The sequence below is a fragment of the Geospiza fortis genome, unplaced genomic scaffold, assembly GCF_000277835.1.
Source record: "Geospiza fortis unplaced genomic scaffold, GeoFor_1.0 scaffold229, whole genome shotgun sequence".
Taxonomy (NCBI): domain Eukaryota; kingdom Metazoa; phylum Chordata; class Aves; order Passeriformes; family Thraupidae; genus Geospiza; species Geospiza fortis.
In genome coordinates, this window is record NW_005054357.1 from 4,489,690 (window position 1) to 4,508,093 (window position 18,404).

The window sequence follows — 18,404 nt, forward strand, 5'->3', positions numbered from 1 at the left end:
GCTGATCCATGGGGATGGGCAGGTACTGAACCCCCCTGTGCAGGGCCTGATCCATGGGGATGGGCAGGTACTGAGCCCCCCTGTGCAGGTGCTGATCCATGGGAATGGGCAGGTACTGAACCCCCCTGTGCAGGGGCTGATCCGTGGGGTGGGCAGGTACTGAACCCCCCTGTGCAAGTACTGATCCCTGGGGATGTGCAGGTGCGGATCCCTGGGGATGTGCAGGTGCGGATCCCTGGGGATGTGCAGGGGCTGATCCATGGGGATCAGCAGAGCCCTGGGAGTCTGGAAGTGCTGAGCCCTGCTGTGGGGGCATGACTTGAGGTGTGTGAGCACCTTCCCTGTGGAGGTTCAGGATGCTCTTTGCTTTCTCACCCTGTCCTCTTTGGCTTCAGCTTTTTAATGCTTAATTCTATGGGAGAGCTCTCCAGGCACAAAGGGGTTTTCAGCCCAGCCCTACAGAGAAGGGAGGGGAGTCTTTGGCACCCCCATGCCCTGGATTCTGGGGGGAACTGCAAAGCTGCTCATTGGAATGTTCACAGGTGGTGTGCTCTGAGTGCTTGGGAATTGGAGTGGAAGCGGTGTAGGGCATGTTCAAGGGCATGTGTGGAATTCAGCAAGTCACTGTGGGAATGGAACAGTGCATCCTTTACAAGTATCATGCAGCAAGATACTTTTTCTTGAAGGCATTTCAAAATTCAAATCCTAGGTTCTGTTTTGGGCCCCTCATGACAAGAAAGATGTGGAGGGGCTGGAGCGTGTCCAGGGAAGGGAACGGAGCTGGGAAGGGTCTAGGGCACCAGGAGGGGCTGAGGGAGCTGGAAAGGGGCTCAGCCTGGAGCAAAGGAGGCTCAGGGGGGACCTTGTGGCTCTGCACAGCTCCTGACAGGAGGGGACAGCCGGGGGGGTCGGGCTGTGCTCCTAGGAACAGGGACAGGAGGAGAGGGAACGGCCTCAGGCTGGGCCAGGGCAGGCTCAGGGTGGACTTTGGGAAAGTTTCTGTACTGAAGGGGCTGTCCAGCCCTCGCATAGCTGCTCAGGACAGGGTAGAGTCCCCATCCCTGGATGGATTTTAAAGCCATGTGGATGCAGCATTTGGGGACATGGGTCAGTAGTGGCCGTGGGGGAATGGTTGAACTCTATGACCTGGCAGGGTTTTTTCAATCAAACAGTTCTAAAGGATCTTTGTGTGAGATTTGTTCTCCTGTACCCATTGCAGTGTATGTGCCTTCTTTCACTTAGTGCATTGTGTGTTTTGTAGGTTGGAACTACAACAGATCACTTAAACCTGGAGCCATGGGTAGAACTTACCTTGTCGAGGAAGGTATTGGGCAGTACCTGACAGAGCTCAGCACAAAGGTGAAGCCATATGTCACTGGCCTGTTGATAGGGCAGGTAAGTGTGGGGTTGTCCTTCCTTTCGTTCCTGTGAACTGGGGAAACCCCTGTTGAGCAGTCTCAAGGTGTGTTTGCTTCTGTTGATGTTCTGGCAAGTGCTCCCCCCAACGGGACTATGTCATCAGGGCTGTGCGAACCCCTCCCAAGGAGCAGCAGCAGGAGGAGAGCCTGGGCCCTCCCAAACTGGCATCCCTGGATGAGGAGTGGATCACCACACATGCCAGTCAGGTGAGAACTCGCCCTGGGAGGTGGCAAAGGGGTGGGAGGAACAGGAGGGAAATAAGATGGACACAAAGGATCTCAGCACTTGTATCATCTCAAAGTGACAGAGCCTTCCTTACCATGCTGGGCACAGGTGTTTTAAAGCAGAAATACCCTTAATATTTTTAGGTTTTTTGATGAGAGGACACTTGTTATTATTGAAGGGAAAACACTTGCAGGATGGAGAGGGTCCTATAAGTGAAAACCGCTCTCCCTTAGCTTGCTTCTGCTCTTGGTGCCTCACCAGTGGTTTTTGACATCTCAAGATACGTGGTTTCTAGATTGCCCATCCTGTTAATAAATGTTCATTTTCATTTTCAAGGTGTCCAGAATGCTCCCTGGAGGGTTGCTGGTTCTTGGTGTGTTTATGATTGCAACTCCAGAGCTGGCTAAAGACGGTCAAAATGCTCTGCGCAAGGTAAGCACAGTTCCTGCTGGGAGGCAGCAACATCCTTGGCTCTGTGTGTGAGGAATTGTCTCTCATTGCTTGACTAAAATACAGTTGTTTTGTTGCTTTATGTCACAAGTGTTGTGCTTTGATGTGTGGGTTTGAGACTGGAACTTCAGAAATGCCTGTCCTGTGGGACACTATTTGTTAACCTCCTGTTTGTTACTGCGATAGCAAATCTGAATTTCTGTTTGCTGGGTTTGTCTGTATTTAGTGAATGTCGACATTCTGGCTTAGGTTTAGGGTAACATCCTCAAGGTTTTTATTAAGCTAAATCTTTGTTGCTTAATATAAAGCCACATAAAGGTGCTAGTGATGTTAACATGTTAGCTTTCCTTGTCTGAATGGATCACTCAGTTTAGAGGTGTTTACAGTAGTGAAAGATCTATAATCCTGGTTCCTTTAAGAGGAACATCTTGTCTAGAACATGTGCACTTGACTTAAGGGTGTGGGATTAAATTTAAAATACTCAAAACTATCTGGTAGACTTAAAATGCATTTTTGTTACAGTATTGGGGAATCTACTGCCATATTTGATTTCTGTTCTGAAAATGTATGTTCATTTTGTCATTTTTCTAACATAATCCTGGTCAGTGATTTAAGCATGAGCAGGTTTGGCAGCCTGAGATCCAAGAGTCAATTTTGGCAGTTCAGTGTAATTGCATCTAAGTTGTTAATGAAACTGGTAGCTGGGTAAAAAAGGTGAGCTGTGTCCAGATGACCAGTGATTGCTGAATTTAAAATTGGGGGGGATTTGTTTTATATAATTAGTAGGTATTTTGCACAGCTTTTCTGACCCAGCTGATAGGCACAAAACTGTAATATATCTGAAAGGACAAAAGCAGACAGGTTGGACATGTGAATGTGTACTGCTTGCTTTGGCTTATAAGGGAGCTAAATTAAAATTTAACAAGCCTCTTTCACTGTGGGCAAAAGTGCCTCTGAAACCCTGTTGAATTTTCTTTTACTGTGACATTTTGGTGACGTGAAAGCTCTGTTTCCTGCTCATACATAATTTTTATATTGCTTACACTTAAAATTTTAGTACAAGACTATTTTCCAAGAATGATAGTGCATATTTTTGCAATGTATTTTTGGTCTTTAGCTAATCTTCTCAGTGGAAAAGTCCTTGAGTAAAAGAAGGCTCTGGAAACCTACTGAAGAGGAGGTCTCAGACAGAGCAGCGCTTCAAATCTGTTCTGCTACGAAAAAGTATCCTTTATGAGCAAGGTTATTGACTGAGGCTGCTGACCCAGCCTCTTTTATCCAGTTACTGCTGAATAAATAAGAATTAGAGAAGAGGAGGCTGTTCAAGTTCAGCTAGACATGTATAAGTTGAAATAGTGAAGTTTTCTGGCTAGCTGTGGTTAAGACTATTGACCCTCTTGTCCTTGCAAAATTTCCATCATTTCTTATGAGGTCTGTCTGTGTGACAACATCAAATGACACTTTTCCCCATCAGTCTTGACTTGCATAAACTGAAAAAAAAATTTCTAAATTACTGTTTGGCTTTTTGAGTTGCTGTTACCAGTGGTGCTTGTATGGAACTGGGGAGCAGCAATCCTGTGGGATCAATAGTAGAGCTGCAGCAGAATGCAGGAGCTGCTGGTAATGACATCATACAAGGAGAGAAAGCAAAGATTTTTCTCTAAGGGGAGAGAGAGATGAAGACAAATTAAAAATTGATGCCTTGGTGCTTTTCCTGTCAATACATATTGATCTTAATTTGTTTGTAAGAGATGGCATCACTGTGGTAGTTGGAGATTACAGGCAAATGTTTTCCCACTTCTTTACACTGATGAAAACTTGCTCCAGAGCACAAATTAGCTCAACAAGGAAGTTTAGTAGAAGGCTAAGTTAATTGTGGATTGTTCTCAGTTTTTCCCTTGCTTTTCACTGGGTCTTTTTCTTTAAGTAGCACAGAGTAGTTTGCCGAACCTACGATGTGCAGGACCCAAAGGTAAGCTCATCCAGCTTTTAATGCATGGCAAGAAATGCTAAACCCCAAAAAAGCCTCCATACATTGCTTTGGGTAGATGCTTTATGGCTTTTCTTTTGTGCTCTCAGAGTTCAGCTAAGCCAGCAGACTGGAAGTACCAGAGTGCTCTGACTGCCTCCTGGGTGGCTTTGGGCTGCACAGTAAATGTGAACATCCACATTCCACTGCTTGCTACTTCCCCCAACCATGACCTGGAGAAGAATACCAAGGTAACTCACTGCCTGCACTGGTTCCTACACACCAGTGACCACACTCATTTCCCTGCTGAAAATTAAGAGAGAAGGAGTTGAACAGTGCACAAGAGGAGTAGGACTAATCAGTGGAGAATGTTTAACAATTATTCATCTTTTAAATGTAACTCTTCTGCTGTGCTCAGTGAGAAATTTCCTTTGTTCAAAATGATGTAATAATTGTCATGAATATCCCAGGTAACCTCTCTGGTGCCTCACCTGGTGAAAGGTTACACCCAATTTGTGCAGGACTATGGGATGCTTTTGCCATGAGTTGGCTTTCAATGGGCTGCAACCCTCTCTGCAACCCCCAAATCCCTGGGGTGGCACTTCACTATTTTGCAATGCTTGTTTCTTAATTTGTTCTGAATGTGGTCCATTTAAGGTTTACCTTTGGAAAAACATGGGTTTTTCCCTTTAAAACTCTGTCAGAGTAACTATTAAAACACATACTTCTATAAGTTTCAGCATGGAACTGTCCAACCCTTCAGTGAAATTCTTTCCTCTTTCTTGTGATTTTTTTTTTGTTTTGTTTTCACTTATTTTAAAGAATGGGTTAAACCGGTGGTCAAAGCAGATAGAAGACAGTGTTTTTCTGATCAATGGCCAAGTTAAAGATGAGGATACAGAACTGCTGGAAGGGCAGGTGAGTACCAAACAAGGAGGAATTGAGCTCTAATAGATGTATGGTTGGAACCTCTGTGGGACCAAGCACTGAATGAGACATCTCCTGTGCAGTGTTTGTTGGTCTGGTTGGCTGTTCCAGGTAGCCAACACACAGAGCTGCCATTCCTGCAGCTTGCCTCTCCCTCCTGGGCAGTGTGAATGCAGTAATTATGTGTGAAATGACTGAAATGTTTCTATTACAGAGTGAGGTGTGAATGTGGGTGATGACATTTCAAAGACCTACTTCAGTCACCTTGTCGATTGATTCATTCATCTCTCCTTTTAGTTTTGTACTTCTATTCTCTTGGTTGGTTTCTAAGTGCTATTTTTCCCTTTCAAAGGCTATAAACTAGGGAGCACTCTATGCCACGGTGAGGAGATGGCTTCAGGCACTTTTTTTTTTCCTGTTTCATGACACAAAGAATTTTTTTTCCCCTCAGAAAAAGTTCAGAGGAAATACTCAGGCCGGCATTCAGTTTTCTGATGTCAAGGTTCTGACACAGCTGGTAAGTTTTTAGTGGTTTGCAAAGTATAAGCTTGCCTTTCAATTATAAAATAGAGCAAAAAATAAAATAATAAGGTTCTGAATTACTGTCTAGAAATCTTGTGCACTTATTCCTAAGACTTTTTTTTCCCCCCTGGATATTGAATATGAAAGTGATTGTCAACAGACCTGCATATTTTGTGGCTTCAGAAATTTTTGGGGTGAGATAACCATGTTGTCCATGAATTGCATAGAATAGCTGAAAGATTGGAAAACAGGTTCTGGAAAAGAAGTCCTGTGGCTAATTCCTTTGGTAGTAGGATACCTGTAGGTACCTGTGCACATTGATTTCAAGTGACTTTGTATCTGAAGTTCAGAGTCACCCCCACACTTCAATGCACAGCTTGCCCTGGCTAGCTTGGACATTCACTTGGATGCTTTTGTCAGGAGCTCAGCTGCCAGCTCTGGATTAAGGCGTAGATCCCGTGAGCTGAATCATCATCTGGAGCTGCTGGATCTATGTCAGGAGCTTCCTCCCTGCCTGACTTGTGAAGAACCGTGAATTTAGTGCCCCAGTCTAAGTCCTGAAGTCCAAATGTGTCCGGGCCTTGTTTCATAGCCTTCTGTGTTTTATCAGGTGGTTCCTGGATCTCAAAGTTATGTTCAGCAAAACTAGAAGTGTTTCCAATGCCATTTTAAAGTCTCCATGAGTATCTCAGCCTCTTTTGTTGTTACTGTCTATTGTATTGAGGTTAATTGCTGCAGGGAGAGGAAAACTCTTTTTGGCAGAAGTGGTTTGTGCAGTTGGTGAGGAAGTTGTGCACCCCAGTGTTTCCAGGTGTTGTCCTGGAGTGCTTCATGCTCACACTCATTGTTGTGGTAATTAGGGAGAGCATTTCTAGGCAACAGTTTGATGCAGCTCCCAGTGTGACCACGTGTATAATTTGGTACTGACTGATGGGATGACTCCCAGCACACCCTGGGTTACGCTGATTATAGCAAACATGAAAACGTCATTGTTTTAAAAAAGCCTGTAAAAGACTTAACAGTTGCAATGCTGTTATTTTCCACAAGCCTGGAAAGTTTTAAAATCTCATAGATACAAGTGTTTGAAACATCTGGAGAGATAAACACATTTGCCATGATAGAAAAGAGAAGAAGAATCAAATGAATAACTAAAAATAAAATAAAAATAAAATTAGTTCTGCGTGATGAGGGAAACTTGTGTGTGAGCACCTGCTGTCGGTTTGCTGGTTCTGGTTTTAGTGACTGTGCTGCAAGGGCCTGGGATAAAGGTGGATTGTTTGTCCCTCAGTGCCAGGGTGCCAGCCCCAGGTCCACGGCGACGGTGCAGGTGTGCAGTGGCTCCATCAACCTGCGGGGAGCTGTCAAGTGCAGAGCCTACATCCACAGCAACAAGCCCAAGGTTAAAGAGGCCATTCAGGTACTGAGCAGGGTCTTGGTCCATCAGAAACTTTCTCCTGGAGCACGTGGGACTCGGCATACTGATTTTCCTCTGCCAGAACTGGGGTCAAAGTTATTTTAGAAACCATCCATGTGTGGTTAGTTAGTTTTTCCCTTCTAGAGGATATGTGTGCTGTAGGTAAGGCTGGGCTCTGGGAAGGCTTTGCACAAATTGTCAGAGGGATTAGGCTTTGAAGAATTCTCTTTAAAAAGGTTGCAGACTTTATTTTTATATTTGTAGAGGTAAAATTCAGATTTACTTGCTCAGTAATTTAGTTTTTCCCCTCACTGAGTCATTGCCTCATGATTATTTTTGTTTGGTTTTACTGATAATTATCTAGAAGTTGTCCATTCTTATCCTAGCAATCCTAAAACTTTCCTCAGCTTTTCATTTTTGTTTTGTGGTTTTCCTTCTTGATACCAATTCTTTTGATGGTAGCTTTTCTCTAATATTAAATTATTGTTTACTAGTTTGAACATTTTCTGGGAAATTTTTACTATTTTTTATTTTCTGGGAAAATAAAATATTTACTAGTTTTTTTACTAAAATACAACTAAAATATTTTACTAGTAAAATATTTACTAGTTTTTATTTTCTGGGAAAAAACTATTCTTTAATCATGGGTTTAACATATGGGGTTTCTTTGGTTATTTCTTCCTGGTCAAAAGCTTTGCAAATAGTTTTGATTTTGCAAATGGTTTTGATATTCTTGATGATTTCACTGTGTCCTTGCAGGCTTTGAAAAGAGACATAATAAACACATTGAGTGATCGGTGTGAAATACTGTTTGAAGATCTGATTTTAAATGAAGGACCTCAGAAAAAAAGTAAGAAATAAAAAAATCCACCAGCTTATATTTGCAGTGAATTTTGGTGGTTGTAGAAAATTCTGTTACAGTGAAGTTCCAGTATGGTTAGAGCAGAATAAAAAGGAGAAGGAATAATTGTTGCTTGTCAGCCTTGATGTTTTCTTAAGTCTGGAATTTTTTTTGGTCAAGTTTGTGTCCTTTGGTATCACAGTTCCTGTGACCACAAAATGCAATCCCAGCTTCTTCCTCACTAATCAGAAATTTTGTGAGTTTTCAAACTTCTGTAGTCGAAACTTTTGTCTCTGAATTTCCAACTATACCTTGCACACTTTAAATTTTTATTTATATATATTTTTTAAATCCATGTATGGTGTTCCTATTAATCTTGATGTGTGTTAAAACTTGATAGAAGCCAGATCTTTGAGCTCATGCTGGGACTCTTAAATTTCTTTAAGTCAGTGCAGTGGTGTCGTTGCCTTAAACCAAAAAGGAGTTAATTGACAGATCAATGGGAATGTCTTGGGCAGAGAGCCTTTCCCATTGCCCGTAGTTCTGAGTCCCTTCTCTAGGTGGCAGCCGAGCTTTGTGGCTCTGGGTGTGACACCTCTGCAGTCCTGTGTGCTGCTGAAATCCTGCTCCTCGGGGAGCCCTTACCTGCAGCCTGTCCCTGAGCCCTCCTGCAAGTCATTCTGAACAGGAGAAAAGCTCTGCTTGGCGTTTTATGGTCTGTTTTGGAGCTGCCCTGGGTACTTCTGGAGAGACTAATAATGTAAGGACATAAATCCATGGAATAGCAGCCCACTAAGCCAGGCACGTCTGAAAGCAGGGTTCTACACAGAGACCTTGAGCTCTTCTTTTGCAGTGACTTTATCTTATGCTCAGAGATTATGGAGGGATCTTATCATAACTGTCAAGGCTTTTATTGGGATGGTATTTCTCCTTCTTTCCTTTTAGATGTTGGGAGGGAATATCATGTCTTGCCTCAGAGACTGTTTGTCCCAGTTGCTGGATCCAGTGTGATGCTCAGTGATTATAAGTTTGGTGATGAGGCTGCTGGAGAAATCCAGGAACGTTTTGTGGAGATGTTGGATCAGCCTGTGCAAGCTGAAGATATGCATATAGCTGAGGACATTAGCACAGGTAAATATCTGGGAGCCAGGGCAGGCTGGCTCAGGGGCCAGGAAAATGCTGATTAATGGCATAGGCCAGTTTTATCCAGATATGGATAAAGTCAACTTACTTCATATGCAACTCTAAGGATTTATAACAATTCATTGCAGCTTAAATATATTGTGGGAAATGATCCTAACAGTTTGTGTTTTTTGGAACAGACTTTCTCCTCTCAAATATTTTGGTTTTTCAGTGCAGCCGTGACTGCAGCCCTTGAGCTGCTGTAGAAACATGAAGAGATGGTTAACTAAGGTTTGTATGTGCAATTGTGCTCATGAATTAGAGGGGATCCTTTATTGAGAAATAAACTCTTAAAAAACACCCTACAAAACTTTGTTTTTTATATGAAAAGATATATTTACACTTTCAGTAGTTCATCTTTTTAGTGCTAAGTAGTTTTGAGACAGGTTAGAATAAGTTGAGTGATTTTGTCAAATCTACTGTTTTTTCACTACAGAATTAAAAACACTTTAAAAATTCTTCTAGTAAAACATCCATGTAGTCTAATGTGTCTTTCAAGAAGTTTTCATTCTAAACCCAATTTTTTTAAAAAAGCCAAATACCTTTCTTTATTCAGAGTGTTTTAATTTATGTACCAAATGCAGTGCCCAAACCTGAAGATTTGTGGTTCACCCAGAGTGAAAACAAATTTGAGAGCACTTTTCATTTTCTACTGAATATCTTACAAGTTTGTGGTCTGATTATGAGACTGCTATATTCCCTTTAATACAGATATTTTGACATAATCTAGTTCCTGGATTCCTCCTTCTGAATATTCCTGGTCTGTATAATTTCCTTTTGGGTTTTCTCCCTTGCAATGTTGATTTTGATGTAGATTTCAAATATGACATTGAAATGCACCTAAGAACATTTCCTGTTCTTATGGAAGACATTTTGCTCCCCTTTTTTTCCCCCTCAACATGCATATGAGCGGCAGGTTCCAGTTTTATAATTTAAAGAAATAAAACATCCAACGCTAATTCTCACATTAAAACTATGAACACTTTTTGATGTTGGTATTTAGGGACAAAAACTGGGCGATGTAACCATGACTTGCTGTGCAAGGTGAACTGTGAGTATTGATATTCACCTTGACTTGCATGTTAACTTGAAGTGGGTTTTGAGTTTCCTAATTTCAGAGTTAACCATAAATTCTTGTCTTTCTAAATGAATCAGCTCCCTCCAGGCTTTAACTAGACCTGTTAGCTGTGAACTGACTCATCCTTCTGAAGAGAAAGAGGTGTACAGGAACCTCAAGGAAAACAGGAAAGACAATAAAAATCTCTCTGGCATTATTAGAGTAACTTTAATACTCTTAAAACTAATTACTACTGAGCTTTAAGGAATCAGTGTAGCTTAGAGAAGCAAATGAGTATTGTTGTAGCAGTGCAGAGAGGTGTGGGAGGAGAGAGGTGATGATTCAGTTCAGCTTTATTGCTTATGTAAGGCTGTGTGAACTCCAGGTGGGAAGGAAACACCTTTCCACTCACAGCAGGGCATCCCAAAGATAATGCCAGCAATAGGTGTGAAGTGAAGGCCACAAAAGGAGCTTCGGTGTTCTTGTATTCTGCTGCTTGTAGAGTTAACTGGGGGGGATTTATATTCCTTTTCTTTGAAAGAAAAGCAAATTAAAGTAGGTGTGTATTTTCTTTAAGAAAAGCCCCAAAGCCACAAATTGAAATAAGTGCATAGAAGAGGAGAGGGAAAAACATACAAAGGGATTTTGGGAAAGCTTGGCCTTGTCCTGGTGACCACCATAAAGTTTGTCCATGGAATGGGCTCTGTTAATTGCAGTGGTATCAATAATGCTGACAGCACAGCACTGTTCATTCTGATAATTAAAGCTGAGGCATCAGTCACTTGTGGTTTATTAAAATCACAAGTTATTTATACACTTTTATCATACCAGGAAGGTATGATTTTAGAAAGAGTCCTGTTAAATGCATACAAAGTGTTCTGCATTCTAAAAAAAATCCCCCATTAATTATGGGATTTGATTTTTATTGTTGCTTTGGTATGAAATGTCTTAAGTATTGCTGTGAACATGTTTTTTTGTTATAATGAGAGTTTGTGGTTTTTCTTGTGCAAAGGCTTTTCCAGTGCATCATTTTGGCTTGGGAAGCCTGTGCTGTTTCTCTAAGCTTAGCTCTAACTTTGTTAATAATAGTCACTATTCAGTAATTGGTTTGTAGGGAACTTTGTCATCAGCCTTTCTGTTTGTGTCACAGTTCCTGTGGTCTGAGGCACCTTCCTCAAATTAACTGGAAATGCTGTACATACTGAGGTTCTGGGGAAAGTTTGCTGATGAAAAGAATTCTCTAAAATTCTAGAACACGAGCAAGCTTTTGGAATAATTTGGGGTTCTGTTCCTCTTTAAAATATGCACTTTAGAAGAAGAGGATCTAATCAGTATAGGCAAAAGATTTATTTTTTTAAGCAACTTTTAGTCAAAACTTGAATTTTTGAGGTCAGTTTTATGTGTTTACTGAACGTGGGGCTCTCCTGGTGTCTCTTGTGTCTTGATTCCATGTACAGATCTCCACTGGGGACACCACTGGGTCATGCTTTAAAATTGCTGTGTGGAAAATAGAAAGTAAACCCCGAGCTATTTATAAGTGAAAGCCTTAAATAGCCCTAACACTGTAATTTCAAGGTATTCAGTGCTCTAATACAGGCAACTGAAAGCTCTGCATTTCTGATTGGCTTTACTAAATCCCTGCTCCTCCTTGGCGCAGGGGGTGGGCTGGTAAATACCCTGAGTGGATAAACAGAAATAAGACTTCAGCAGTGGTAATCACTTCCCCATCTTGGTTTGGAAACTGAAGAATTAAGGATTCATCTAACTGGTACTAGAAGACATCTGCTATGAAAACTCTTTTGTGTGATTTTGCTGCTCTGCATGCAAACCTTCCATAAAGCCTTGGGTAACTAAATAGCTCAAGGGTGGTTCTGTTTTCTTTTTCCCTTTGTCTTCTTATTTTTTCCAGGCAAGGAATGTGCAGCTGCCTTGATGTGCAGCTTCCAAAGGTCCCCTCAGCACAGGAAGGCACAAAGAAACCTCATATTAGAGAGACCATCCTACCTGCTCATCAAATATACAGCAGAAAGGAACCTGCTGGAGCTAGACTCCAGAGGTGACCCAAAAAATGCAGTCAGATTGTCTCAAAGTGGGATATTTCACAAAATTCAAAACTCTGGACAGAAGTTCTCTTACTGTGCTAGTTAATGATAATTACTGAAAACCTATATTGCAACTCCTCTACTCTAGATGAAGATTTCTGCTCATTTTAGGCAGCTGAGGGAGTGTTTTACTTGGCACAAAGAAAATAATGATCTAGCCATGGCCTCACTGGGGACTAGTGGGATTCAGGAATGTTTGAAAATTTCTCTCCAAAAAGCACTTTGCACTGAAATATTGTTATCTTGATTTTACATAGATGTGCTGCTTGCAGAGAGATCTCCAAGCAATGTCTGTTTGTCTGTGTATCTCACTGTTCTGTTGAGTTTCATATCAGGCAGTGATTTCCCTGCTGCTGTACATCCTGTACCAATGCAGTGGGTTTAGGGATAAAAACCCTAAAGACAGGTTTTAAAAGCTTGTTTGGGTGTTTTTGTGTAACAAGTCTTGTGCAAGCTTGATTTAAGGATATTTTGAAGACAATTATCCACATGACTCAACAGAAACAACCTTTCTGATTGTCTAGATTATCCATTTCCACCATAGCTAATGACAGAGAAAGTACTTCGTTTGCATATGAATCACACAGAGGATGTGCCTTATTACTCAAGCATGTAATTTGTGATTTATTGCTGATGGTCAACCCCTCTGTGGAAATGGAGATGTGTTTTTATTCAGATCAGTGTCCCATGGCCTTCTAAACCCTGATATCTGGTTCTGCTGGGGGTTCCCTTGTCTCCAGAACAGTCTGTTAGGCTCCTTCTCTTATCTGAGCCTGCTTGTCTCATTCTTCCCAGACACATCCAGCTCCCACTGCCATGACAAACACTTTGTCTTACCCTTTGCTTGTGCAGAAGGTGCCTGTGGTTGTAGATTCTGAACTGTAATCCAAATTTTTGGCAAGTTTTAGCAAACTTCTGAAAATTGGAATACTTAAAAATGATGGCCCACGACCACCCAGCAGCCTTGTCGCTGGGGGGGTATGGTGTATTCCATGCTGACTCAAACAACTTGGGCTGAAGGACTGGAGTTTAATCCCCTTCTTTCTCTCCTGCCCCTCTAACAAGCTGGATATAGCCAAGGGATTAGGGAGATCTTTGCAAAGGAAATAGATACAGGTTTGAGTGCCATCCGCCTGGAAATAGACTCAAGCTCTCTCACATCCTGGCTGGGCAGACTAAGGATTTAGTAATTCTTCCAAGGAGGAATGAGTCCTCAATGCCTGCTGTGAAGGGGTATTTTTATGGGATCTTCAAAAAGAAATTTCTGGGGCTGGAAAAAATGCATCTCTGGCTGTTGGGTAGGGAAGTGCTGCTGGGCTCATCCTCTCTGGTGTGGGATTTGCATGTACCCTGAACTGGGGACAGATGGCTCTGGAGGGGACCTTTGATCTTGGAAGGTGCTCAATGGTACATTTTGGTGGTTCCCTCTCACATAGTCAAATTCTCCCCAGGCTATGCAAAGAGGGTTGGGAATGTTATTCTGGAAGCAGGGTGTGGAAAATGAGTTTTGGAAGAGGAGCTCCTCCTGAAATTTATTTTGTCTCTTTAGTTTTACCCTTCCAGCCATACAGCATAGTTTAGCACTGTGCTATTGCAATAAACTGCTTTTTTCCTGTCATAAATACACTTTATAAAGTTGATGTGAAGTTCTTGGCCTTTTGTATTAATTCACTGTAAAAGACAACTGTTAATTTTCCCCTTCTTCCCTTGATTTCCATGCAGTTGATATTTGCCCAGTGACTGACAGCCCGAGTGACACACCACAGGCACAGCTGACAAAAGCAACGTTGCTGTTGAAGCTCCAACAAAATATGGGTATGTTCCTTCCCTGATTTTTGCTATGGCACTCCAGAAGCTGCAGTGGGCCCTTTCAGGACTGTTAGCTCCCACAGCATCCTAATTGTCAGCTCGGGAATTCAGGGAACACCAGCTACAGAACTTTCCATTGCAACTTCTCCATGGTGCTGCCTCATCCAGCTCTCAGAGATCTGTCTGCACTTAGTACAGCTCTCTTTGCTCTGGGGCTGCTTGTGTTGAAATAATTACACTTTAATCAGCAAAGCAGTTACTTCTGGATTCTATTAATTATTAGAAATAGAATATAGTAACTGGAAGATTAAATAGGAGCAGTAAATATGTGTTTGCTTTGAATGTAAAAATGTTTTCCCTTACATCATCACTGAGGTGTTTTGGGGTTTTCTGTGTGTCTCTCAGTTGCATCAGTAATGAGCATACTAATAAAAGTAGTTCTTGGGGTAGCTCTTTTTGGGGTAGCTCTTTTTGTTTCTCCTTTTGCTTATTCCCCCTGATCCACCCTCCCCTCCCTGCCTGCTGCCTGTGCTGCCCTTCCCTCACTGCCTGTGTTCTCTCTGGATTTAGGGCTGGTTTTTCTGCCCTTCCCTCACTGCCTGTGTTCTCTCTGGATTTAGGGCTGGTCGTGGCAGCTGCTGTCGCAGTCCTGGCATCGATTTTCTCCTTCAACTACTTCAGTGATTGATCTCCAGTGATTAAACTCCAGCCACCACAGCTCCTGGGAAATGTTGGCCATTCAGAAGATGAGAATAGCTGGGGTTAATATATTAGTAATTAAGAATTGTTGTCTAAATCTCACCAGGTAGATGTGCACTGTAAACTGTAATGCTGTAAAATGTAATTCAGTTACCTTGTTCCATCATACACTGCCTAAATTAAATAGAATTATGCACTTAGAGAGTCAAGTAGAGGGTGAATCAGGTTTACAAGAAACTAACCCTGTCTCTCTGTGTAAATGAATGATCATATTATTTTCTGGAGAGGTCCCTTAAACTAATACAGAACCTTAATTTCCTTCCTCCTGGCTCCTTTAATGTAAAATGCTACTCCTGGTGTTTCTCAGGGTATTGGTAAAACCTGCATAATGACCTGGTATGATAATTCCTGCTCTAAGGGTTCCTTTGCTAAGAGAAATCTTATTTTATTACAGTTAATTGGGGGAAAATTAGTTTTAGTAAAGCCAGCATTTCACCGTAGGCATTGTTTTAGATAATACTGGCTAGCTAGCATAAAATGTATACAAATAGTTTCTAAAAGTTTCAAGACTAGACCAAGGCAGCCTGTAAATAGCTTGGTTCAAGAGTGCAGAACTCAGAAATCAATGGAATGCATGGCATTGCTGAGCTGTGTGTATGCTGCTGCCTTTCCTCAGTGCCTCCTGATGAGGATTTCTCTGTCCAGCTCCAATGCAATCATTGCTATCTTGGAATTTTAACTATTTCAGCAACGGTTACACCTAGGCAGGCCTTGTGGGTTATCTTGTAGATATAGGCAAGTTATCAAAAGTATTGCTAATCAGAAGTTTTAGATTATAAACAGAGAGCTTTCCATGATGAGAGATTCTCCTGGGGATGTTGGCCAGTTACATGTTTACTCAACGTGAGGAAGGTGGACAGATGGAATGAACTCTAGTAAGGCTGATAAAGATAATTTGTATATGAAATGTGATGTTTACTTGGACCTGAGCTGCAGCAGAAAATAATTAACAAAATTTTAATACCAATGCAAATTTCTTTTTTTGTTTAAAGGCAGTGGAACACAAAGAAAAAAAATAAACCCTTTGATTCTAAAGCATAATCAAGTGTGTACTGGGATACCTTTAATAAAGGCAGCTCTGAGAAAGGTGTGTTGACTACTGTTGCCTCACTTGTGTATTCTGTTTTTACATGTTTGGAAAAAAAAGCTGCTTTTCTGAAAGACTGTTTACCTTCTCTGCTCAGCATTGCTCAAGGGGATGGTGAGTGTTGTAATGGAGGCACTGGGTTCAGCTGCTGTGGGTTCTAGAATTGCTTTTTATTCTGTGCCAGTCAGTGGAATCAATAGGCAGGAATCAGGAGGTGGGATGACATCCAGGGGAGGCTGAGGGTTATCCAGAAAATGGGATTAATTTTGTAATGTGATTCAGAATATGGTTGGTTTAAAAATTGCTCTGCTACCATCTCTGTTAGAAGGAGAAACAGGGCTGTAATTAGAAGAAAGGCACTGTCTTTTGTCTCTCTCTCTTTTTTTTAAGGAGAACAGGGTGTGCTTTTGGAGGTAAAATACAAAATAATTATTCTTTAGTTGCCTTTAACACAAAATGCAACCACAGAAGTGAAGTACAGCATCTCTGACACCAGAGAATAAAATAATCTGAAACACTTTCTATGGTTGTTCTTGTTTAGAGCTTGTTGGGATGTATTATTCCAGGGATCCCCTTGCAAAGAATTCTTCCTCTTTTTTCTTCCTCTCTTAGCATTTGCTAAGCTTATTCAGTGCTTAGTAAATGATCCTTTTCTTTGTGGTCATGGTCAAATTAATCCTTCGGTTTAAAACTAACTCAGTAGCAGGGATCTAATTTTCCAGTTTGGGCTTGGAGGAAGGCAAAGAAAGAAGTCGCTCTGGTGGAGATTCCAGGTATAATATAAGAGGCAGTTGAAGTACCCATCTGTGCAATAATAAATTAATCAACCATGTCAAAGAAGAAATGAGTAATTTGACTTGTACCTACAGATTGAGCCTTCCAGTCATCCTGCCATGAGGAAATTGTGGATGTAGAAGAAAGCAGGTTCTCACTTGTCTAAGAATTACAGGACTAACCAAGAGGGGATTTCATTGTCCCATCCTTTCTTGTACCATTTTGTACTGTTGATAGTGTAAGATAATGAGGGTTTAGGATAAACTATATGTGTGTGTAAGAGGAAAGGAAAACAACCTTTTAAAAATCTATTTCCTGACTACTGCATAACTCTAACTCAGGTGTCATTGTAGGCTTATCCTTTTCCTACCTGTACAATACTCCAAAGCTTTCAGTCTGAGAAAACTCCACAGTGACTGATACTGAGCTTTGTTAACTCATGTCAATGATTGCAGATATATATTTATTTTAATATGTAAGAATTCAGAGGAATGGTTTGGAGTTCCACATATGAAAATCAGGCTCTTCTAAGTATAGTTCTAAAATTCATAGTACAAAATAGTTTTACAGAATCATTATTTTCTGTGCCATGGGGTTTTAAAATGTGGTTTTAAAAGCCTCAGTGGTCTTGGTCACTTGGTCTTGGAGGTTTATAATTCCTCACATCTGAGGGCAGCATTTGGTGTGGTAAGTTGTGACAGGTTGTGAGGGTTTGACCCCAGCTGACAACTGAGGACCACACAGGGCTTGTTCACTTCCCTGTGGCAAGGGGCAGGAAGGTTGGAACAAAGATAAAACTCTTGGGTTGCAATAAGAACAGTTTAATAATTGAAATAAAGTACAATATAATAATAGTAGTAGTATTAATATTAATAATGAAAATGAAGATAACAAAAAGAGAGAGGGGAGTACAGTGCAGACAGATGAGTGATCCCAGTGCAGTGAGTGATCCCTCCCCACCCACCCACTGATGCCCAGCCCCTTCCTCAGCAGCCTTCAGCCCCTCCTGGCCACTGCCCCAGTGCCCACCCTGGGCATGGCATCCCCTGGTGTGGGATATCCCCTGCCCAGGGGGATCAGCTCTCCTGGCCATGCTCCATCCCAGCTCCTGCTGCAGCTCCTCCCTGCCACAGCTGGGACACTGCAGAGTCCTTGGCTTGGGGTAAGCTCTGCTCAGCAGCAACTGAAGCATCAGGGTCTTATCAAAATGATTCTGTACTGAATCCAAAGCACAGCCCTGTCCAGGCTGCTGGGAGGGAAAATAACTGTCCCAGCTGACAGCAGGACACTGGCATTGACCAGAGGCTTTGCTCTCAGTCTGAGCAACAGCGACGCCAGTGATAATTTATTCCCTCCTCTGCTCCATCAGAACATTTGGGGACTTGGGGTCTCTGTGACTTTGAGTCAAAAGGAAGACTAACCACAGCCCAGGGTAGCAGGCAGGCTGTTCCTAAGTGCTTGTTGAAGCATTTACTGTTTGCTACTCAAAAACCTTCATATAGTAATAAATGTTTAAGTCAAATCTTGCTTTTTGCTTTTAAGGTTGGGTTTTTTCCTGCAGAAACTGACAACTGTTGTGATTGGAGTATTATTTGCAACTTCATTAGTCATGAGCTTCTGTTGAGGCCTGGTGCCACATTTGTGTTTGCTCTTTGGTTTTTGTTTTTTAAATTACAGGTAGAAGCAAATCCTGCTTAAGCACGTTTAATCTGTCTCTTAAATTGGAGTGTCAACTTTTACAGTAGCTGTAGGTGGAGCTTCTGTGGTGTTTTTGTTGGGGTTTTGTGCTTTCAGCCTTGTTCTCAGAAAAATGAAGCTTGTGTGATGAGGCTGCTGATGTACACCCTCATAGCTTTTAAACCAAATT

The 18,404-nt window shown here is 41.7% G+C and overlaps 1 protein-coding gene across 1 annotated transcript; it reads left to right on the forward strand.

The window, feature by feature from the left end:
• Positions 1-1,262: 1,262 nt before the first annotated feature.
• Positions 1,263-15,775, forward strand: ODR4 (odr-4 GPCR localization factor homolog). The gene is made up of 13 exons (XM_005423744.3): positions 1,263-1,395; positions 1,494-1,625; positions 1,981-2,076; positions 3,212-3,318; positions 4,030-4,066; positions 4,174-4,314; positions 4,886-4,981; positions 5,442-5,507; positions 6,801-6,929; positions 7,686-7,776; positions 8,713-8,898; positions 13,831-13,923; positions 14,538-15,775. The coding sequence occupies exons 1-13, from the start codon at positions 1,297-1,299 to the stop codon at positions 14,603-14,605; spliced, it is 1,341 nt and encodes a 446-aa protein (XP_005423801.1). The 5' UTR covers positions 1,263-1,296; the 3' UTR covers positions 14,606-15,775.
• The last annotated feature ends 2,629 nt before the right edge of the window (positions 15,776-18,404 follow it).

Bases quoted from the DNA above. Each gene is read 5' to 3' on its own strand.
- ODR4 (XM_005423744.3), top strand. From the start codon at position 1,297: ATGGGTAGAACTTACCTTGTCGAGGAAGGTATTGGGCAGTACCTGACA. The intron at 5,508-6,800 runs GTAAGTTTTTAG...TTTGTCCCTCAG, and splicing joins TCAAGGTTCTGACACAGCTG to TGCCAGGGTGCCAGCCCCAG. The intron at 7,777-8,712 runs GTAAGAAATAAA...CTTTCCTTTTAG, and splicing joins TGAAGGACCTCAGAAAAAAA to ATGTTGGGAGGGAATATCAT.